This window comes from Hyaena hyaena, unplaced genomic scaffold (assembly GCF_003009895.1).
Source record: "Hyaena hyaena isolate Hyena2069 unplaced genomic scaffold, ASM300989v1 scaffold_30, whole genome shotgun sequence".
NCBI lineage: Eukaryota > Metazoa > Chordata > Mammalia > Carnivora > Hyaenidae > Hyaena > Hyaena hyaena.
The window spans coordinates 3,966,263-3,989,372 of NW_024080662.1; the positions used below are offsets into that span (position 1 = coordinate 3,966,263).

Below are 23,110 nucleotides of genomic sequence, written 5' to 3' on the forward strand. Positions count from 1 at the left end.
TTTATAGATGGAAACACTGAGGACCCCAGCCACAATAACAGCCCCGCGTGCACATAGCTCAAAACAGGCACTGCCAGGACACAAACTCAGGGCTCTGTCATTGCCAGGCCAGTGGGCCGGAGGGCCTGATGCAGCCCTCCCCCCCAAACCCACACGGCTTGCACACCCGGCTTCTCCTGGCTACAGTCCTCTGACTCCCCGAGGTTGCCCCCACTCTTGGAACTCCCCAGATACCGGCCACCTAGTTGATCTCTGACCCAGAAACGCTGACACTTCTGGGGAAGAACGCCGGGGAGGCAGGAGCCACAGGAATGCCTGCCGGGGCCACGTTCCCCAGCTCCTTACTCCGGGGAAGGGCTGCTGCATAGAGGCGTGGACTCCATTTGTGCTCTCCCAGAAGCAATGACTCTCGTGCCAAGTCACCGAGCCTCCCCACCCCCACCCCATGCAGCCCCCTCCCGCCCTGGCCGCGGCATGTCTGCTGGGCACACGGGTTCCTGCAGCTCTTGCTAAGGGCAGCGTGTCAGGCTCGGCCCCAGGATGCAGGGGCCAGCCCTCAGGTCCACTAGGAGCCCAGCTCTGCGCTCGGTGCTTCTCACCTGGCCGTCCAGCCCTCATTCTTTACAGAGGAGTAAGCGGAAGGGTTGAGAGAGGAGCTCACCTGCCCAGGGGCAGTCAGGTCCCCCCGAGTCACCCAGGATCTGGCTGGCTGGAGAGCCTGGGCTCCCAGCCCTGCTTGCAGGGTGTGGAGCTGCCCCAGGGGGTCCTCACAGAGGCTTTGGGGACCGCTGGTGGATTTCCAAGGCCTTTTTGAATGAGCTAGTTCAAACTCTTCCCCCCCACCACGCTGGCACGCATGCACAGGATGCCCCCGAGGGCAGGAGCCGTGGGGCTCTACGGAGGGTCTGCCTCTGGACAGATGGTGGGTGGACTCAGGGGCCAGTGGACGGCCAGCAAGTGAACGGGCTGGACCAAACGCCTCGGGGGGGGGGGGGGGTCTGGGGGCAAGGCACCCACCCTCTGAGACCTTTTAAGACAAGACATCCCTTCAGAGCGAGCCAGCCTGAAGGGATTTGGTTTTCTTTGAAACCAGACTCTAAACATCTCACGGGCAGCTACCCAGGCATAGGTCCTAGACGTCCCCCTAGAATACGGACACACTTTCCGGGCAGAACTGGGGGGAAGAATGGACAGAAGGCAGCGGCCACGCCTGCTGCAGATTTGTCTTGGAAGTCAGAGCGCGCTGACCTGCTCGCTCTTCCGCACCCCCGACGGTCCCATCCCAGGACCCCGGAGCGAGGCGGCCCCTGCCGGCGGGAGTCTAGCTGCAAAGCAGTGGAGGATGAGTTAGGACCGAAAGCCTCAGAAAAATGGCTCGACCGGTGAGCTGGGAGCGGCGTGCCTGGTGACACCCAGCTCTTGGGTCTGAGGCTGGGCAACTAAGTACCAGAAATCACCATACCGACAGGTGCTCTCTTCATCACTTGGTACCGGGGCAAAAAGAAAAACTACCGGGAATTTACTTTTAATAGTAAAATGTGGAAATGCCCGCAGGTCCCACACTGAGCGCGGCTCCCGGCACGCCTCAGCCCTGCGCTCCAAGCCCGCGCTGTTCGCTAGCAGCATCTGCGAGGACGGACGTGCCCTGTGTCTGCGCTGTCCCCACACAGTGGCCGTGGGACACCTGAAGTGCGGCCAGTGCAACCAAGGAGACAAATTGTTGGCTTTTTAAAGTTTTTGATGAATTTGAGTTTAAATGGCCCCGCCAGGCTGGCGGTGGCTGGATCGTGCAGCGTGTCGTAAGCAGAGATAGAAGCTGGCCTGGGGGCTGTGCGTCCTGGGTAGTCAGGCGCAGTGGGAAGGCTGCTCGGCGAGGCTGGGGCTAGGAGCACTCTGAGGAAGGATGTCAGTCAGAGACCTAGGGCCACCAGGGCTCTTCAGGCCCCCTTTCCGTCCTCAGCCAATCCCAGCAGCCAGAGGACCTGCTCCCCCCGTCAGTTTGCAGGATCAACATTGTACAGTAATTAAATGAAGAAGGCAGGCATTTTGATTTGTGAGTGGAAACTGCTGTGGAGACCAAGCCGGGGAGGTGGGGGGCAACCTGTGACCCCTCACCCAGGCAGGCGCCAGCCCCCAGACTGCATCACCACGAGTTTCCTCACCATCCGCCCGGTCTGTGGCCACCACTTTATTCTTAACTTGGTTCTAAAACGGAGCCTTGGTCTTGTCCTCTGTTGTGGGCATTTGGGACAGAAGCCCACCTCACCCGGGGCACGTAATTTAGATGTTTACTGAGCATAGACCATGTGTGGGGCAGGACCCCTGGGGGATGCCCAGGTGACCAGCCCCAGAGGGTGGAGCAAGTTGACAAACAGGCGTGCAAGGCTCGAGACAAGTGCAGTCCTCCTGACTGCAGGCTCTGGACGGACACTCAGCAGGAGATGGTATGTGTCGTTGGTGGTCACCATTGATAGCAGTAGGCTCCCGTGGCCGGAGCAAGGAGAGGAGGAAGGGCCCTGTGGGCAGTGAACTTGTCTCATCTTCTCAGAGAGAAACACCCCAGTGGCATCAGAAGCTAATTGTTCTGGGAGGAGATCGGGTGCCCCCTAGTGGCCTCACTTGTGTTCCCTGGCATTCAAGCTTGTTTTTAATCCTCTGATTTGATTTTAAGTTTTGTTTGAATCCTAATCGAGAGGAGTCGCTTTCCCACTGCGTCCCACAGTAAGAGGACACGTTTCACAGGACTCCCCAGGGTGTGCGTGCGTGGACAGGCAAAGCGAGAGCCTCGTGGGGCAGTACCAGCCCTCGCAGCATGCAATATACTCTTGCTCTGGTGCTTTGTTTCTTCCAGCATTGCTCATAACTTACTACATCGACTCATGACCCCACTAAGCAGGTCGCGAACCTTTGAAAAGCCCTCGAGAGGAACCCCCTGTGCCCCTAATCGTTACCCTCAAGAGGGCGTCACCCACCCACGCCCGCCTCACACAGCTCCCTCACGCGGGCCTCGGCCTGGGCCAGCAGGGGCTGAGGTAGGTTCCCTACCCTGGCACGCATGTGCCCGCAGGCAGTCGGGCTTGTGGTCAGAGCCGGGGAGCCGAGGACGCGGAGGAACAGCAGGGTAGGACGTCTTCTGTCCCCAGTGCTGGAAGCCAAGAGAACCAGCTACAGCGTCAGGGTTTAGTCCAACCCCAGTTGTTCGTTTCTCTTGCACGGTGTTTCCACTCTGGACAAGGATGAAGGCAAATGGCCTGAGGCAGGCCTGAGTCCGCTCCTCAGGGTCCCCGTATCCGTGGCGGTCACGTGGGGGTTGTATAGTCCGCCCCTTGAACAGCCTCTCGCACTGACATTCTGTGATTCTGCTTCTCCCCGGGGAGGGGTGGGCAGGTCTGGAAGCCAGTGGCTGCAAGAGCAGCAGAAGGAGGAGCGGCCAGGGAGGAGGAAGAGCAGCCAGGGGCTAGGCTTGCCCTCCGTGGCGGCGGGCCTTCCCTGGCGACAGCAGAGGAGGCCCGCGGAGGCGTCCTTTGAAACACCCAACCTCTCACCTCTGCGCCGCGCCGCCTGGGGAGCCCACTTGTTCATCCCCTTCGCCCACATGGAGAAGTGAGAACAGACCTCAGAGGACGGAGGGGCACCCAGAGTCACAGCCATAGAGCCAAGGCTGGAACCACCTCGGAGTGATGACCCCGCCGGGGGCCACACGGCCCCTCCAGCCTCTGGAGCGCCCACTGCTCAGGCCTCACGGCGCGCCGCCCCTGCAGGGCAGGCGTCTGTGAAGATGCACTCTCCCACTCACGCCGGACCGACGACTGTGCGCAGACAGCCGCAGCCGGGCAGCTGGGTGCCAGTGGGTGTCTGGTTATCTAGGCAGCCCTGGCGGCTCCCGGTGCCTGAGAGCAGAGTCTCACCCCCAGCGGCCTCCGCCGTCTGGCAGCCATCAGGGACAAGGCAAGACATGGAGCTAAATGCCAGAGGGGCTGCTGGGCCTGGTGGTGAGCGGGCGTGATGTCTGCCTGTTTTGTGCTCAGAGGCTTCTCCCTGGGCAGCACCTGCCCAGGACAGAGAGGCCTTATAAAGCAGCAGTGGGCCACGCCGTGTGTGCCCCGGTCTGCATCCTTCCGGAATCTGTCCTCGGGTCTTCCCCTGGTCCGCATTTCTCTGCTGTCTTCTGAATTTACATATGAGCAGTTTGCACCCCCACGTCTGTTGCACAGCAAGCAGCGTGGACCCTGCGTGGTTCCCGCAGCCGGGCCTGTGTGGTGGGGACAGCCCAGCGCAGCCCCTGCTTCCAAAGGCCCTCAGCCTGAGGAGAGAGACGACCCAGAGAGAGCAGGGCCGTGATAGACGGGGTGCAGGGAGGAGTGGGATGGAGGGGCACGCAGGGTGGGAGGGGGCTGCATCTTCTTGCGGACCTGCCCACGGGGAAGCCCCGGAGTCATTGCCCAGAGTCCGCGTGCCATCCATGCAAGCGTACCTCCATGTATGGCAGGTGCCCCGCCCCCACAGGTGAGTGACAGCCAGGACAGGCTTGGTGGAGACCCACCAGATGCTGCCCTCTGGGAACCATGCCTTAATGCCCAGGCGTGGAGGTCCCCTGCTGCTCAGGGGCACCTTCAGGTAGATGGTCTGCAGCCGCTCCCCACAGGCACATCTTGCCTCCTGACCCATCGATGTCGGGGCCTCTCCCTGTGGAAGGGTGAACATCCCACCCCCGTGGTCATGGTCATAGTCGTAGGCTTGGCCGTGGGACTAGCCTGGCAGTGAAATGTGAGCAGAGACGAGCTGAGAATCTCTTCCCAAGCAGTGGTGCTAACTGCCATCTCCAGATAGGAGCTCTGAGCCCCAGCTGATGTCCTCTTGAACTTCTGATGTCCCAGAGGCGGTATCAGGTCAGGTCCTGAGCCCAGGCAAACGCGAGGACTGGCTGGGAACGCTGCAGAGCCTGTCCCCAGGCGTGGCTGAGGGTGGCCCACCACGGCGCCAGGACTGCGCCATCAGCCAGGCACGCCAGTTTTCCAGCACCTGGAGTGCAGCCATGAACTTGGTGCCCAAGCGAGTGTGAAGGTGGTGGCAGGGGGGCCGTCTGAGCACTTGGTCTGGATGCTTGCTGCCGGCGGGTGACCTTGCACGTGCTGCTGTGTATGCTGAGACCCCCTTCAGGGCGCTTCCAGCTGTGTGTGCGTGTACACACACATGAGCTGTCTCAGGTGGAGGTGTTTGTGGGGCACGGCCCATGCCCGAATCAGTGTCCTGTGTGGTGCCCACCCCAGCACGGACCGGGGCTGACCCCTGCAGGCACTCAGCAGCAGGTGGGGTGGGGCAGGACTGAGTTCATTCAGGTGCCTTCAGGGCCTTGGAGGTCGAGTGAGTGTCCCCTGGGACCAGGGGATGTGGTTTGGGGCGCACGGACCTCACCCCAGAGACATTTGGGGAGAGCCTTCCAGGGCAGTTGAGAAGGGGCTTATTGCAACATGTGGGGAAGAAGCTGTGCCAGGTGGGAGATCCTCCGTATTAACACCTCCCCATGGGGCAAATGGTTCTGTCCTGGGCATACGTTCCCTCGTAGCAGAACCGCGCACTGCAGCTGGTTGGGCCCTGGCTGGGCCGGGCGCTGGGGCCGGGCAGAGACGAGCAGTGAGCAAGAGTCAGGATGTGGGGCCTGGTTCAGGAGGGGCTTACAGTGTCCCACGATCAAGGCACCCAGGTGGCTCAGTTGGGTAAGCACCTGACTCTTGGCTTTGTCTCGGGTCATGATCTCATGGTTCGTGAGTTTGAGCCCTGCATCAGGCTCTGTGCTGGCAGTGCAGAGCCTGCTTGGGATTCTCTCTCTCTCTCTCTCTCTCTCTCCCTCCCTCTCCCTCCCTCTCTCTCTGCCCCTCCCCTGCTCATGTTCTCTCTCTCTCTCAAGATCAATAAAATTTAAAACTTCACAAAAAAGTCCCACAATTGAATAGATATAGGAACACTGGCATTAGATCCAGTAGATGACTTTGCCGCAGGACTTTCTAGAGCCTCGAACTTACTATGTGAGAATGTGGACTCTACGAGAGGGTGTGTGCTGCCTCGCCCCTGGCCCCAGTCTCCCACAGGCACTGCCAGGCGGCTCCCACCACTGGCTCTCGGTGCCGCTGAGAGTGGGCTGTGAGGGAAAGAGGCGACGTGGATGTGGCTTAGGCCCACTCTCTGCCCATGGCTCTGCCCCACGGCTCCCTCCTGGCCCACCGTTCCCTGGGTGTCTGGCCCTGTTCTGAGATGGGCCAAGTTCAAGCTTGGCTCTCACGGCCAAGTGTCAGCCCAGGGGGACCCCCAGGGCTGCGCTGGCGGCGGCAGGGTAGGAGGGCAGTCCGTTTGGGTTGTGGGAGGCCCCTCCCCACACCCCCCAGAACCATGGCAGGGAAACCATTACGGCCCCGTTGCCTTCTCCCCATCCTGCCTGCCTGGCCTCAGCCCCTCGCCCCTACCTGGAGAGCCTGCCGCAGCCCCTGTCGTGGCCTCTGACTGAAGGACCCCATGCAGTCGAGCTGGGCCACATGACTCCAAGGCTGTGGGATCCCCAGGTACCAATGACTAAAATGGCTGTGTTCTTGTGTGTAATGTTTCAGGGACACCATGTCAAACCTGCTAACCCCCGAGGACACGGAAGGCATGCCGTTGGGGCAGGATGCTGAGATCTGCTTGCTGAAGTCTGGGGAACTGATGTGAGTGACAGGTCCCCGAGTGGGACCTCCCAGGGGGTCTGTGGGCAGGAGCACCAAAGGGGGAGCCCCGGCCCCTCCAGTGCCAGAGCCGGGGGCATCCCAGGGGCTAACTCGGCACCGACGATGGCTTTCAGTCTCTCAGTTAATTTTTTTTAATGTTTACTTGTTTTTGAGAGACAGCACATCAGTGGGGGAGGGGCCAGTAGAGGGGGAGATGCAGAATCCGAAGCAGCTCCAGGCTCCGAGCTGTCAGCACAGAGCCCGACGCAGGGCTCGAGCCCACAAACCTCAAGATCGTGAGCTGAGCCAAAGTCAGATGTGTGACCGACTGAGCCACCCAGGTGCCCCAGTCTGTGATTTTTTTTTTTAATGTTTTATTTCTGAGAGAGAGAGAGAGAGAGAGAGACAGCATGAGCAGGGAAGGATCAGAGAGAGAGGAAGATATAGAATCTGAAGCAGGCTCCAGGCTCTGAGCTGTCAGCACAGAGCCCAACGCAGGGCTCAAACCCATGAACCCTGAGATCATAACCTGAGCCGAAGTCAGACGCTGAATCGACTGAGCCACCCAGGCGCCCCTGTGATTTTTTTTAAAGTACAATTTATAGAGTGTAAAGTTCCCCCTTTAGGCGTGCAGTGCTTAGACTTTGACACACAGTACACTGTAATCCACCATCCCGCCAGGCCCCGTGCCAGGTGCAGCCAGTGGTTTATATTATCCCGGGGGCCTCAGTGCCCACCCGGCTCTGGGCCCCGGTTCTGCCGAAGAGGGAATGTAGGTCCGGAAAAGAACAGTGATTCAGCCCCGTGTGACCCCAGTGAAGACAGAGAACAGTTCCCTCCCCCTCAGAAGTTCCCCACCCCGCTTAGAGCATCCCTTTCTCACTCCCATGCCCTGTGCTCTTCTCTTTTGAAAATAACTTTGTATGTTTTCTCACTATAAGAGCAATACACTTTCATTGTAGAAAATAGGAAAATAGACACAAGCAAGCCTAGGGGGATAGCCTTCCGGTTCTTAAAAATACACAGGTATGTCACGTTTCAACACAGATACTCTACATCTTATTTTACTATCTTAAAACCCAACACTGAGTGAGTATTTTCATGTATTGTATTCTTGTGTGACGTGCCTAATGGCTGCATAAGTCATTGCATAGAGTCCCTTACTCACTCACTCACTCACGGATATTTATTCAGCACCTACTAGGCGCCAGGTACGTTCTAGGTCCTTGGAGTACATCAGTGACCAGAGCAAAGCCTCCCTGTTTAGCTTACATTCCAGCAGGGGTTGGTAGACACCTAGCCTAAGTAAATAAGTGAGTTACATAATGTGTTACATGGTGGTGTTTGCTGCGGAACAGAAACAGAAGGTAGGATGGGGGTCAGGGTGGAATTTGTCATTTTAAATACAGTGGAACTAAGAAGGTAAGAAGACTTGAAGGAGTTGCCATTCAGCTATAGGAGGGAACAGCATTCAGGCAGAGGGAACCGTCGGTGCAAAGGTCCTGGGGCAAGATGGAGTCTGGCACATGCAAGGAACAGGGAAAGGGCCAGTGTGGCTGAAGCAGGGAGAGCGAGAGAAACAGAGTCAGAGAGGGAGGGAGCCCATGTCACATTAGGCCTTGTTGACCCTTGTCAGGGCTTTAGCTTTTAATCTCGGAAAAATAGGAGCCCCAAACTGAGGTTTGAAATGGAGGAATCACTTCATCTAATTTACATTTGAAAAATCATTCTAGTTGCCGTGTGGGGAATGACTATGGAGAAGTGACCACAGAGGTAGGGAGACTACTAGAACTTACATTTATGATGTGAGTCCTGTAGACAATGGGCTCCTTTGATCTAAGATTATATTGGACACAGATGTGTTTTCACTCGCCTCTCCTTTGGGGAGACTGAGGGTTGTCCTCTCAGTGAACAGACAAAGTCTGGAAAGGTTAAAAAAAACAACAACAAAAAAAAGGCTAGAAGCACAATCTGAATGACTGGGTGCAAAGGAAGAATTCTGGAGCAGAAAAGTATAAAGCAGGCCAGCACTGGCGGGGTGTCCTGTCTGGGTGGCTGATCCCAGGGCCGGGCATTGAGGTTTCCCCTGTACAAGAAAGGCCTCTTTTCCACAGTGGAGCCCTCCAGCTGCTCGCCGATTCCTAAAGCCTGTAAGTGTCGGACAAGGCTTTTTGTTCCATAGTTAGAAGCTAACCTTAAATTAACACCTGGAAAAACCTCACATGGAATTTCATCTTCACAGAAGGGGAATGACTTCTGTCAGAGCCGTTCTGTGGAGCATTTTGGGTTTTGTTTTTTTAAGTTAGTTTATTTATTTTTGAGAGAGACAGCACAAGTCAGGGAGGGGCAGAGAGAGAAAGGGAGACAGAGAATCCCAAGCAGACTCCACACGGTCAGCACAGTGCCTGACATGGGGCTCGAACTCACGAAACCACGAGATCGTGACCTGAGCTGAAACCAAGAGTCGGCCCCTTAACCGACTGAGCCCCCTGGGTTCCCCACATTTTGGGTCTTTTGATCCTTGATTGCCCTTCTCATTAGCATAGCTTGCGGGAATATTTCCATCCATCTCCACAGCTCTGAAGGCAGAGAGAACTCTCAGCTCCCGTGACTTAGTTGCTGTGCAGTCTGGGGCGAGTTACCTAACCTCTCTGAGCTTTAGTTTCCACCGCTGCCTCTTGAGGGGGCAATGGTGATATATTTTCGCCATGAAAGGCAGTTTGGTAGAGGGACAGGTAATGGCTTCCTCTCAGAGCTGTGTGGGTCTGGACCAAGTTTCTTCATCTGTTCAAACGTCGGCTTCATGTCAGCGGCAGCGTCCTGCTTCCTCATGTGGCCGTGGTGATAGCACGTGAAGCCTGCGAACAGAGAGCCCCACACGTAGTGGCCGCAACCTCCCCACTCACGGCCACACAGTGGCTGCCACCTTCCCACTCACAGGAGATGAGGCTTGCCCGAGGCCCTGTCGCGGTGTTAGCTCAGCACTGGAGGCCGTGTCCCCACGTCGCGGGCTCACATGCTGCCTCCTGGCTTGCACGGGCCAGGAGGGGGCGCCGCTGAGCTGGGAAACAGGCAGCATCGGGGAGCAGTACCCCCCCTCAGGCCAAGTTCACCCCACACCCGTCAGCAGGCAGGCCTGGTTGTCCCTTTTCGCAGATGAGGACACTGAGGCTCAGGAGTGGGAAAGGGAAGCAGCAGACGGGAAGCGAGGCAGGTACCGGAACCCAGGTCCCTCTGGCACCACACTCTGGGCCCCGCACAGGACCCCAGAACCCGAGGAGCTCGCTGTCACTAAACCTTTGAACTTCCCGAAGTGGCTGCTGTCCAGCAGGCGAGCGTCAGAACCAGGGACACCGCCCCCGGGAAGCCTGTGGCCCCGAGGCCATCTCCCCACCCTGCCGCCTCTGCGGGGTAAAGAATCTGGGACAGCTGCATTTAAGAAGTCAGGGTGCCCCCTTGCGATTTTGCTGCAGGCCCCAGATTTCCAGAGGGCGGCAGGTTTCTAACGGGCGCGCGTCAGCAGGATCAGGAGGGGGCGGGACGGCTGGGCAGCAGGGCGGGCCCGGGAAAGCCCCAGAAGCCCGGGCCTCTGCACCCGCTTCCCGGCCGTGGGCCGTGCTCCTCTGCCACAGGCTCGCAGGCAGCCAGGGTTGTGAGCGCCTGCTTCCCTAGTGGCCCCGGAGCCTAGGGAAGGAACACACGCTGTGTGTCCAGGTTTCTCCCGTATGTAAGCGTGTTGGTCAAGGGTAGCCAGGCCTTGTCCTCCCAGGGGCCTCTGAGCCACAGACGAGCTGGCCAGTGGACTCGGGCACTTTGCGCGTGCGATCGGGGCCCTCTCCGCCTTTGGATTCTATAGGATAAAATTACCCCTGACGGTGGAGGAGATCGCCAGCTTCGGGGAGAGCAACAGGGAGCTGTTCGTGAGGTCCAGCACCTACAGCGTCATCCCCATCACCGTGGCCGAGGCGGGCCTCACCATCAGCTGGGTCTTCTCCTCCGACCCCAAGAGCATCTCCTTCAGCGTCGTCTTCCGGGAGGCCGAGGACACACCGCTTGACCAGTGTAAGGTGAGGCCGGCTGTCCGCTAGTGGGCTCCCGCGCCCTCCGCTGTGCAGGCCTCACCTGGAGCGAGAGGGCCAGGGACAGAGTGGGGAGAGCCGTCCGGGCCGCGTCCCACAGGGCAGGCAGAGTGCCGCACTTGGCCAGCTTGGGAAGGGAGGATCTCGGAGGCCCTGGAGCACTGCGTTCAGACATCTGACGGCTGCTCCTCTGCCAGACGTCTCGGTCTGACCCTGGGCCAGGGCAGTGGGTGAAATTTCGAGGCGTACAGGCGTGTGAGCCAACCTAAGGATCGTTGTTTCACAGAGCAGTGCAGAGCGAGGGGAGGGCTCCATGGGGGAGGTCGTGGGCTTGGGGCGTTGGGCATCTCACCTCAGAGACCTTGCCAGAGACACCTAGCCGTCATGTCCCTTGGGTGGTGAGTGGGGCTTGAAATCTTGGTGGCAGATCCCGAGACACTCTAAGCGTGGCACACTGGGGATGGCCTGGCCCACGGGCCTCGGTGTTGTCCACCCTCTAGAAACACCCGCCCCTGCGACTTTGGCCACGCCACTGGGTCAGAATTCACGGGGGGTGGCGGGGTGTGCACACAGGCGTCCGCGGGTACGTCCGGCGAGCCTAGCTCAAGGGGTTGGGAGCCAGAAGAGAAGGATGGGGAGGGTGATCCAGAGCCCGGACTCCGCGGGGGGCTGACGTGGCCTGGGGGGAGGGGCTGGTTTGGGCAGAAACGCCTGTCCCGTGGGACACGCTGTGGGGGGGACTGGTGAGGACGGTCAGGCGGGCCGAGGGCTCGGTGGCTATTCCGTGCAGAAGCTCCCGCGTGCCAGCCGTGGCGAGAAGGGCGGGGGTGACTGTGTGGGAAGATCCAGTGTGGGAAGATCCACGAGCCCCCCCAGTATGCGGGGCGCTGGCTGGGGGGGGACCCGGCGAGGAGCAGGGTGCGGGCCCGGAGCTGGAAGAGGGCAGGCTCGCCTGGCATGCAGCCACGTGCAGGAGCGCACGTCTGTCGTCTTGCTGTCCCGTCCGGCTCGTCACAGAGGCGGTGCTGTCAGTCCCGCCCCTCCTCAGGTTCACTCCTGCGGCTCCGTTCCAGCCTCCTTGCGTTGCCCTCGCTCCGTGGAGTCTCGTGTTCGTTCTCCTCCAGGAGCCGCTCTGCCCCCCCCTTTCCCTCCAGGGAGCTCATGGCCGTGTTCCGAGCTTGGAACCCTCTGTCCCTGGGGTCCCGAGCCTGCACCCAGGCGGCACTGGGGCTGGCAGCCCGGGAGCAGGCGCAGACCCTGCCCCGCAGACCGCAGACCACACGCGGGCCTCAGGCCTCGTTGGCAGATGAGGTCACTGAGGGCAGGACGTTAGGCCACAGCGTAGCCGGCCTGCCTGTCAGCTCTACACTAGCTCGCCTCCGGCAGCTCGGCCGTTCGTTCTCACCAGCCCCAACACCTACCAGGCACCCCACCACATCCGCCCGCATTAGACACCACTGGTGTTTGTGGCAGGGACGGGGGAAGGGGCTAAATCCAGTGTCCAGGCCTTTGCCATTCCGCCTGTCCACGCGTGGCCGAGCCGTGGGCCTCTCCCCTTGCCCAGCCGCCCAGCCCTCATGGCCCTGGGAGGTCTGCGTGGGGGCCTAGAGGAAGCTTCCACCGCGTCTCTGGCTGCCAGTGACCTCTGGGCAGCAGGACTACCGTGTGCTTCCCAGAGTGGACGCCAGGGGGCGGAAGGAGCCCATGTACCGGGCGAGCGAGAAGGGCTTTCCAGGCTGCCTGCCTTCAGGAGCCTGCTGTGGGGCTGCTGTCATTTCTGCCCCAGGCCCCCTGAACAGATATCGGCCTGAGAGCCTGTTTCCAGGTGCGCGTCCTCAGCGGCTGTCTGGGGGACTCCCCCTGGGATCCCCTGACTCCCCTGACCAACCCTGGGGTCCAGGGCAAACAGCAGCACCCAGAGGTGTGACTATGGAGTGTAGACATGAGGGACTCGGGAGCCTGCTTACAGCCACCTCTTGAGCTCCTGCTGAGCCCCGTGCTGTGTCGCACCTGTCAGAGTTAGAGACTGAGAAGGGACACCATGAGGTCCGCCCTTCAGGAGGGAGACCCTAGGGAACAGACAACCGAGATTCCAGGCGGAGTGTGTCATGGTGGGGGTGGGCGGGCACCTGGGGGGCAGTGATCCGGGAGGAGGCCTTGGGACACACCGGGAGATGCGCCCTGGTACAGGGGGCCACACAGCCCAAGGCCAGCGCCATCTCTGGCAGCCCGAAGCAGACACTGCCCCACCCCCCACCCCCTCCACTCCAGAGTGCTTCCATGGTCAAGGTCAAGGTCATGCCTCAGCACTGAGATTAGAGGCTGTGAAGTTGGGAAGACGCTTGACCAGAGAAACAGTAGACCAAGGACTTGAGGCTGCCTGTGTGCTGACCACTGTCTTGAAGCTTGGGGACAGAGCAGGACACAGGACCTAGGCCCTGCCCTCTCTCTGGACAGGGGACCCATGTTTGACCAGAGAAACTCGACAGGCTGCCGAGTCCCCTGGGGCCACAGAGAGCCAGGGGAGGAACAGGCACTGGGGGCACAGACACTTGACGCGGTATTTTTTAGACAGCTTTATTGCGACCTAGTTCATATACCAAACAGTGGACCCATTAAAGTATACAGCGTATTACAGCTTATGTGGCCGTCGCCACTCTGATCCCTCCAGAGGAAACCACTCACGGCCAGTCACTCCCGGACCTCCACGCCCCCAGCAACCACCAACGTGGCTTTTGTGACTCACTTCTTCCATTTAGCCTAGAACCCTTGCTTTGCACAGGAGCCCCGGGCCGCATCCAAATATAAATGAAACCCACCTGGGCTGTCTGGCAGACACATGGTGTAAATCGGGGCACGGCCACCCAGGCACTGGCGGCTGGTGGGCAGCGCCCCAGAGCTCACACTGCAGAGACCTGGCTGGGGTTTATTTCAGAGACCCATCCCCCACCCCTCCCCATCGTCTTCCTGTCACTGTCACTGCAGCTGCATGAGCCCTGTCACCAAAGAAAATCTCATAGATTTTGACCATGGTGGGAAGACAGGAATTGAGATGTGTCAAAAGTCGACAGAATAGGAACTTTTAGCGCCTAACGAGCCCTCAGTTGTTGTTTTGCAGTCAAGGTAGTAAATGCTGAGGTTGAGGTGAGGGCGCCCAGGCACCCCTGTATAAACAGCAAGCCTTCCTGTCCGGCGGCTCCTGCCTGCCTGCACTTGCCGGAATATCCAGGCTCGGAATTGTCAGGTTTCGGGCCACAGAGGCGGACCCAACCTCTCAGCCTCCCAGAATTCTCAGTGCCCGGTGGGACTAGAGTACGAGAGACCATTAATGGAACTCGATGAGACCATGCACAGAAGTGGCCGCCCCAGAGCCTACACACAGTAGGTCCTCATGCATCTTTGTCCCGTCCAGGTTTGTCTTGGGCCCTTCCTACTCTCTCACCGCCAGCAGCGCCCAGCCAGAGCAAATGTACTACGGCGTCCGGAACCCGCTGTGCACGCTCTCTCCCACGCCTTTGGGATCTCCCATTTGATTTTTTATTTCTTTCTGACCCAAAGGTCATTTAAAAGTGTGATAATTAGCTTATAAATATTTTAGTATTTTCTAGAGATCTATTCACTCTCTTCAAAAAAAATTTTTTTTAATGTTTATTTATTTTTGAGAGACAGAGAGACAGAGTGTGAGCAGGGGAGAGGCAGAGAGAGAGGGAGACACAGAATCCAAAGCAGGCTCCAGCTGTCAGCACAGAGCTGTCAGCACAGAGCCCGACACAGGGCTTGAACTCATGAACCGTGAGATCATGACCTGAACTGAAATAGGCCACTTAACCAACTGAGCTACCTGGGCATCCCAGAGATCTATTCACTGCTAATTTAAGTCCATTGCAGGCAGAAAACCAACTGTGTAGAACTTGAATCCTTTTAAATATGGGGTGTTTGGTTTGGTTTTTTTTTTTAATGGCGTACTGTGTATTCCCCGTGCACCCAAGAGAGAAGGTGCGTTCTGCCGTGGTCCGGTGGGGTGTTCCATAAGTGTCAGTTGGATTGTTAGTTGGTCCTGTTCTTCAAGTCTTCTATCTCCTTACTGAGCTCCTGTCTTTTATTCTGTCAATTATTGAGGGCATTGAAATATACAACTGTAATTGTGAATTTACCTATTTCTCCTTGTGCTTCAACGCTTTTTGCTTCATGTGTTTTGAAGCTCGGTCATCAGGGGCATAAATGTTAAGGATTCAGCCCATCCTCTTGATGCAGTAACATCTTTATCATTAGGAAACTATCCCTGGCCACCTCCCTTGATATAAAATCTCTTTCGTCTGATACTAAAGCAGTCAATTCAGCCTTCTCTTGGTTAGTGCTACCACCATATATCTTTTTACATCCTTTTATTTGCAACATGTCTGCATCTTTACATTTAAGTTGTCTTTTCTCATAGACATGATGGGGTGGGGTCAACCTGGTAATCTTTGCGTTTTAATTGGGATGTTTAGACTATTTATATTTAATGGGCTTATAGAGCAGCCCATTATGGGTTTGAGTCTGTCATCTTACTCTTTGTTTTCCATTCTCCCATCTGGCTGTTCTCCTCTCCAAGTGGAGACCTGGGGCAATTGTGGGGCTCACCTGACCCCGGGGCAGCTCTCGGTCCAGTAGGAGCCAGCCAGGCATGTGGACGTCTCCTCCAGTAAGTCCCAGCTTCCTGAACCGAGAAAAGGAGTGGTCCTCCACATGTGGAACGTTCTGGCACTGCCTATGGTCAGAGGAGGCTGGGACCACCCCTTTGGGGTGCCGAGTAGTTCACAATTCTGGGTGAGACTCATGCTCACAGCCTCTTCCCTGACACAGATCATCAACAAACGCAGGGCGCGTGGAAGACAGCTCGCCGCTCCTGGGCTGACCCCAGCCCCAGCCTCGCTCCACTGCCGCCTCAGACGGGGCGCCTAGCCTCCCTAGGCCTGGTCCCCTCCCCAGAACGCAGGGTCTGCCCGGGGGACCCTGAGGCCCTCTCGGCTTCCCCGACACTTTTCCTCATCTGCTGTCCCTCCCAGGTCCTCATCCCCACGACACGGTGCAGCTCCCACAAGGAGAACATCCAAGGCCAGCTCAAGGTCCGCACGCCGGGCATCTACATGCTCATCTTCGACAACACCTTTTCCAGGTAGGGATGCTCGTTCATTAGCATCCAGAAGGACTCACCTGCCACCTGGCCCCCAGAACAGACGTGGGCGTTTAAAAGAGGCTATTTACTTGTCAGTAATTTATTATTAATAGTTTGTTTTTGTTTTGTTTTGTTTACCTTAGACCCCTATACAGCAGTGGTCTAGGGTCTGTTACAGAGTTTATAAAACACAGGCTGGTACTGACAGGGTCTTAGCACACGGGAGGTGGTTCTCAGACCTCCGCCCTTACGGACTCACTTAAGCCCAACCACGCCCCCGTGTCAGAGCGACCACGTTCTCCTCACGGTGCTGCTAAGGGACTGAGGACCAGACGGGCAACAGTGACACTCCCAGGTCACACAGCTGGTAGCAATGGAGCTGAGTGGGAACCCAGAGGGCCTGTCGCCAGGCTCTGGACTCAGCCATACACCCTCCTACCTCTCACGGGTGTCCTGGCTCATGCTGCGTAACCCAGAGAAGGGGCTCAGTGGAAACCGTGGAAGGAAGGAAGGATGAATGGATGGACGGATGGACGAACGGACAGGCAAGAGGGAAATGAAGGCCAGGACTAGAGCTCCGAGGAGGAGCCCCTGGGCCTGCTCATCATGGCAGAGGGAGCAGCGTGTGCCGTCTCTGGGAAGCACTGTGTCAGAGCACCAGATATGGGTCAGGAGTGAAGGGCTGGGGGCAGGAAGCTGGGGAGGTAGGGACACGGGCCGGAGGGGCGGCCGAGGAAGGAAGTGGAGGAGGGGAGCGCGTTGGCGAGGCCTGTGCCGTGCGCCAGGGCCCCCACGTCATGGCGACGGGAGACGGGGGTGGTTAAGATTGCCGGCACCCATCCCTTCTGTGTCCTCAGGCTTCAGCATGAGCCCTTGTTGGGGCCGCCTCATTGAGGAGGCCTGCCTGGCCAGCACCAGCCACGTCCTCTGCGAGTAGGGCCTGCGTGAGCAGCCATGTACCCCCACAGGGCACCCTTCCCAGCCCCCTTGGCTTTCAGAATGACTAGAGGGCATATTCTAGAAGAGAGCCACGCCAGCCCTCACCACCTTTATGCCCTCAACTTCAGGGCTTGTGGCCAACGGTGTCCACCACATGAGAGGCTAAGGATAGGAGCTTCCCCCCGCCCCGCCCCCGCATGCCCCCGTGAAAACACACACACACACACCTTGAGTAGGACTCATGGGCATAGGCCCAGCATTTCCTGAGAGTGGCCTTCGGGCTCCGAGCAGCCGTGGGCCCCAGCCCCCCACAGGGCTGCAGGGCGGGGCGGCGGCTAAGAGAGTGGGTGCAGGCCAGCCAGGCACGGGCCTGCTCTTCCCTCTGTGGGCCGCGGACGGCAGCACACATTCAGGGGCCCGGTGGGGCTGAAACCATGCTCCCCTCCCCCGGAGACTCTTCTCAGTGTCTGCCCCCCTGCAGCCCCCGCGCCCTCCCCCCCCCCGCCCCCCAGCAGCTTCAGAGCAGCAAACCCGGGCCTCTTCTGCACCCAGGCCCCAAGGCAGTCAGTGCTGACGTCCAGGGACCCCTGGGCACTTTGCTCTGTCCGGGGAGAACTCTGCCTGCCAGACCGGAAACAGGGTGAGGGGCTCAGGCCTCCCCACACGGCCCCTCTCCCTGGCCAGCACGCACAACCAGCTGGGTCACCACAGGGGTAGCCGCTGCCCTCGGGTTTCGGCATCTCTCTGAGTAACACCCTCCTTTTCCACTTCTGTTTCCTCAGGTTTGTCTCCAAGAAAGTGTTTTATCACTTGACGGTTGACAGGCCTGTGATCTACGATGGAAGTGATTTCCCGTAGCCTCAAGCACCTGGAGTCCAGTAGTTTCACTTTATCCGCAGGAAACACTACTGTCACTCACCTGTCACATAAAGCACTAAAAAGAAAAGAAAAGAAAAAAAAAAAAAAGGCAGTGGCTCCGAAGCTAAGCGACCGCAGCTCTGGGAGACAGGTCCCCGGCCGCCCCTCAGAGCTGCTGTGCCCGGAGCACTGTGTACTCAGCACTACGCACCGTCACGCTCAGCCTCCATGGCTTTGAAGGGCTCAAGCAGCACTTCCAGTGATTAGGGACCCAACTGTCCTCACACCCACAGGGACACTCTGCCAAAGGTTCTAACCCTCAGGAGACCATCGGCCTCTCCCGGAGCCACAGCTGGCTCCAGGCCTCCCGTGGACAGTTGCACAGGCCAGAGTCTCTGATCCCAACTTGTGCCCCGTGGAGAGAAAGGCCCCACTCTGCCCAGCGGGAGGCCGGCGTCCTGGGTGACCACGGGTTGGGATGTCCCGGCCAGACCCTGTGAGTCCTCAGGCCGTGAGGCCCTCGGTCCTCCCAGGAAAAGGAGGCCACAGGGCCATGCTGAGAGTCAGGGCGCCTGGGGTCCCCCTAAAACTCCCTCCAGCCTCTTCCCATCATGCCTCTGTCCCTTCCTGCCCCAGTAAAATTGGGGCTGCTCCAAACTCAACTGTTTTGGACAGGCCTTGAGCTGCACTTTCTTCCTGGCCCTTGTCTGCAAAGTTCTGTCCTCGCACAAGGCCCTTCACTCAGGCAGGCCCTCAGTAGTTCCAAACAGAGTCCTAAAAATCAGAAGCCACCCCACTGAGGATGCACCCTGTGGCACTGTCCCCACACGGGCGGCTGGAGCCCGAAGGCCAGCTAAGAGGCTAACACCGACAGCCTGACACATGGCGCCTTGGACGCGCTGCTCAGCGGATGGGCTGTCTTTGTATAAACAAGAGCTTCCACCTCACCTTCAGGCGCACTTACTAATGACCACAATCAGGGTAAGAACCACTTTCAAACATGGGGGCCTCCTTCACAAAGGTCTTTGGTAACCAGGGCGTGACAGGCGTCATTCGTGAATCTGCCGTGACTTCACTCCTTGGCCCCCACTTCCCACCCGCCTGCTCCCAGCACCCCGTTGGCCCACTCCCTATGGCTCAGCCTCCACGTGACACCCAGGAGCCATGCCCCCTTGGGGCTGATGAATCCTTTTCCTAGAAGGAGATAACCTTCCTGCTGTCCGTGGCCCTTTTCTTCCCCACCACACAGAGCTCACCTGTGATAGGCTCTCTGTGCCTGGGTCACAGAGGCCAGAGCCCCAGGTCAGGGCTCAGACACTTCTGCAGGTGAGCAGGGCATCTGATGAGGCGCCTGCTTCGGCCAGGGATCTGAGGGAGAGCGCTGGGCCCGCCCATCCCCCAGCGGGCCTGGTGACCAGGCAAGCCACGCCAGACAGAGGCCAACCAGGCCTGTTTGTCAGGTGAGAGCTTGAGCACAGGTCAGGGGCCCCGGGCCAGGCCCAGCACAGACCCCACAGCCACCAGCCAGCAGAGAAGACTTCGTGGTGCAGGGTAGGGAGAAGTAACCTCTGCGATAGACTGAGAGCTGTCACTTACACAGGGGATGTGGCTGCTTGCAGTCAGGTTAGACAGGGCAAGGGGGGTGGTGAACAGAACCTTCCAGAGACATTAACCCAGAGAAAAGACAAACCTCTCGTGCTCTTTCCTTGGAGCAGCCGCCTGCAGCAGGAAGCTGTCAGGGGCCCGAGCGACTCCCAGGGGCCGAGGCCTTAACCAAGCTCAGCGCCAAGGCAAGAAGCAGCCAGGCCCCCAGAGACTCCTGAGCTTCATGCCTGCCCTCCCTAGTGTGCCACACAGCCTGAGGACTGTTCCAGAGCAAACCACCCCGCCTGGGAGCCCTTCCTCTCCCCCGTTTCCCACAAGACCAAGACTCACAATGGAGAACCCAGCACAGTCTGGGGCCTTGTTTTGAGTGCTTTCCCAGAATGCTGCACAGGCTGGCCAGCCGATGGTGTCCCCACCATCCTATGCAGCTAATGACTCCTATATTTCCTAAGAAAGGCCTGGAACATTCCATCCAAGCCCCCTCATGAACCTCTGTCAGTCAGCCCGGCAGGGGACCAACAACAGCTGAAAACTGCACTTGGCTCTTGTTTATCCCACCCGGAGCCGCTCCTCCAGGAGGGCCCCCGGCGGTGTGCAGCCTCCTGCCCCCCGGAATGCTGACCCTGACCGCAGCTGTTCAGAGGACCGCCCGACCCCCCGGTGGCCACGTCCTGGCTCCGTAGCCTATTTATTGTTTGTGCTGGACAGACTTTTCCTTCGCTACTTTGCCGCGTGAGCTCGAGTGTGCTGTGTGTTATGCAACCAGAGAGAGCACATTTCGGTGTGGCTTGTACGAATAGCTTTATTCTCACTTTAAACACACTCCCGACTTGTTCTGAGGTTTGGGGGTTGGTGTAGTTTTCAAAAACGCAGATGACAATGAAGGACAACCATTGCAGGTGGTAGCCCCAGCCAGTAAACCCAATTACACTAGAAATCATCAGGAGGAGACCTCCTTGAGAGCCCGGATCACTATGCAAAATGAAACAAGAACCCAGCAGCAGCCCCTGGACAGCCGGCTCTCTGAATAACAGTCACCCACCCTGTAGTACTCGTACCGCCTGCCTCGTTCACCTCTGTCTCAGAAGCCACTTCCCCGAGGACACAGCCTCTTGGGCATACTCCCCCATAGCAAGGAAGGGTGTGGGGATGAAGCGTGGCCTCTGCAGAGCCCTTGTGGCTGGAGCCTGCTAGACTCCAGGTCACCTGGACCCCGAGCAGGCAAAGAAATTCCCCAGAAGGAACTGGCAACTGAAACACCCCACCAGGTTCGAGAAGCAGAAAGGAAAAGCCACACACCATACCTGGAAAAGAAAGAGAATGGTCCTTCTGAATTTCTCCAGTTATCCCCTCACCTAAGGTGGGGAAGCCCCTTCTAGACTCCAAGGAAAGGAAGTCCCCATTTGGGAGTGAGATCTCAAGAGTTCTGTGTTTTACATGACACTGGTTAGAGTCCACTGAGTTTCAAGATTTTTTTAGGAGTTTCATTTTTAAGGTCCACCTTGGTAACCACCCGTGAGAATCCCATCCTTGGCTCAGAGGTGTTGAGAGTTGAGGCAGAGAGAAGCCATCGGTGATTCTGAGAACCAGGAGTCACCGTGCGGAAGTGAGCCCCTAAGCCACGTTGACAAAACACTTACCCTGAAAGGCACTTTTTAGTGGAGACTTGGGTAAGGGTTTTTTTCGTTGTGTTGTGATTCTTCCAAGAAATGGGAAAGACAGAGTTAATCATACCTCTTCCTCGTAATGGCTTTTGAAAAACTAGTAAAGTCTCTAAATTTCAGGAGATGGCGCTGATACGTAGGTTTCCGGAACCTTAGGACAAGTGTTACCCAGAGACACCCCTGCCTCTGGGGGCTGCAGAGTGACGTCAGCCTTGGCTGGGTGGCTTCCAAATCTGAATTGCACTTTAATTGACTAATCCTCCATTCTTGAGGCCTTACAGGATAGTGGGTCTGGGAGCCCATTGCGTTCCCACCTGCCAAAGAACTACCCAGAAGCACATCAAATCACCAGCGCCCCACCTGCACAGTGGGGGGGGGGGGGTGAGAAACTTTTGTATCCCACAACATGCACCTTTATAGCATCTGCGGCACCATTTGGATCTGTTGTATTTCTAACCTCAGGATTTAAATAAAGCAAGCACTATGACATGGGGAGGCGCGTTGTCTTTCCTTACACTGGGACCTGAGACGAGCAATGAAGCCACCCAGACCGGACTGGGGGCGGAGTCACCCTACGGGGGGCTAGAGCTTCGGCTTGCGCCCCAGCTTTTCAGAAGGGCTCGAGCCACCAGATGTTCTGAGAGGGTGGCCGTGCAGCCTGGCATCTGGGTGCTCCTGCCCCGTCTACCGTGAGGTCAGTGTTCAGACCTGCTGGAGCCAAGGTATCCTGCCGGCCCCACTGCTCTCTGCCAGGCTGAGCTACCAGAACAGTGTGGGGAAGGAGGGAAGGTCACAGATGCCCTAAAACCATGCCCAGTCGACCTGTGGCACAAAGCTGGGCAAGACCAAGGCAGCTGGCAGAGGAAGGAGTCACGTTCCCACCGGAACAACGCCTGCTCCTGCTGAGTCAGCAGGAACCTGCCGCAGAGCCAGAGGGGCGGGACCCCGTCCCTCCTGGGCCGGTCAGATGGAGCACACCCACCCCACCCACCGCATCTGAGGATCACGGAACACCCTCGGCCCCCCTTGCCTCCACCTCCCTCCCTCCTGCAACCCTCCCTCTGCCCCCAGATTTCTCATGTGGTCTCTTCTCTAATCAGCTACACAGGAATAAGTTCTACTTTCTGTAACCATAACCATGTTCTCCCTCAAGGGCAGGGACCGTGTTTCCTTCTACATCTCCTTCCTTTCCCTGAGTCCCACGGCGTCGAGCACCATGGCAGACACAGAAGCACTCAGCAGTTACTGAGTCAATGAGGACACCGGTCGGTCCCCATGCTTGGTCAGCTCTAAGGCCGTCGGCTATCCTATTGGCCGACTTGGCCAGGGACAGGAGCCCCTGTCGCCCCCATGGCACAGAAGGGCAAAGGGCAAGCCTCCAGGAGAGGGATGTGGGGAGAATGGAGGTGAGCTGGTCTCTCGATCCTGTCCCCCACACCCCCTCTTGTGTTAATGATGCCCTCAAGTCAAGCCTCTTGCTGTCCCACGAGCAGGCCGAAGTACTGGAAGATGGGTTCATCCAAATGCCCAAAACATGGCAGCTGGAGCCTTGGTAACAAGCCCTCCAGAGACCTGGTGACCACATGGGCTCGGGGGGCTAGAAGGAGAACCAGCTGAGACACACATGGCCGTGTGTACTGCCCCTGAAGCTGGGATCCCGGGGCCTCCACGTCAAAGTCCCCACTGCGCCTAAACCACAGAGCAGGCCAAGATGACCCAAGTCTCTTCCAGATTCTCCAAGGCCGGCTTAATTCCAGCAATCCCGGCCTGGCTCAGTGCCCGGGGGCTCCGCGACACTCGGAGGTGCCTTGTCTCTTCTGGCCACATTGCCTGGTGGGGCCAGAGGATGTACAGGTTCCCCGGGGGGACTCAAAAGGAAACTCTCGGCAGGTCAGCCCTTTCGGTTTGAAGATGCGTGGGAAAAATCTGGCGAGAAGAGCTTGCCACCCACATAGATTGGCGAAACCTGTCACCCAAGATGAGAAAATGGATTTTTTTTTTTTTTTTTAAGAGAGAGCAGTTGAAGCCAAAGCCGTCAGAAACCAGGCGGAGAGCACAGCTATTATGAAAGCCATTCAAAGTGGGTTAGGGTTGAGAGAAAGGTCAGCC

General features: G+C 58.1%; 1 protein-coding gene across 1 annotated transcript in view; it reads left to right on the top strand.

Moving 5' to 3' along the window:
• FYCO1 (FYVE and coiled-coil domain autophagy adaptor 1) overlaps positions 1–21,490 on the top strand; it is a 71,041-nt gene extending 49,551 nt beyond the window's left edge. The window contains exons 15-18 of the mRNA XM_039228053.1: positions 6,603–6,698; positions 10,555–10,765; positions 15,826–15,935; positions 17,657–21,490. Of these exons, the coding sequence (XP_039083984.1) occupies positions 6,603–6,698; positions 10,555–10,765; positions 15,826–15,935; positions 17,657–17,732 (493 nt within the window). The 3' untranslated portion in view covers positions 17,733–21,490. The remainder of the gene's footprint in view (positions 1–6,602; positions 6,699–10,554; positions 10,766–15,825; positions 15,936–17,656) is intronic.
• Positions 21,491–23,110: the final 1,620 nt, after the last annotated feature.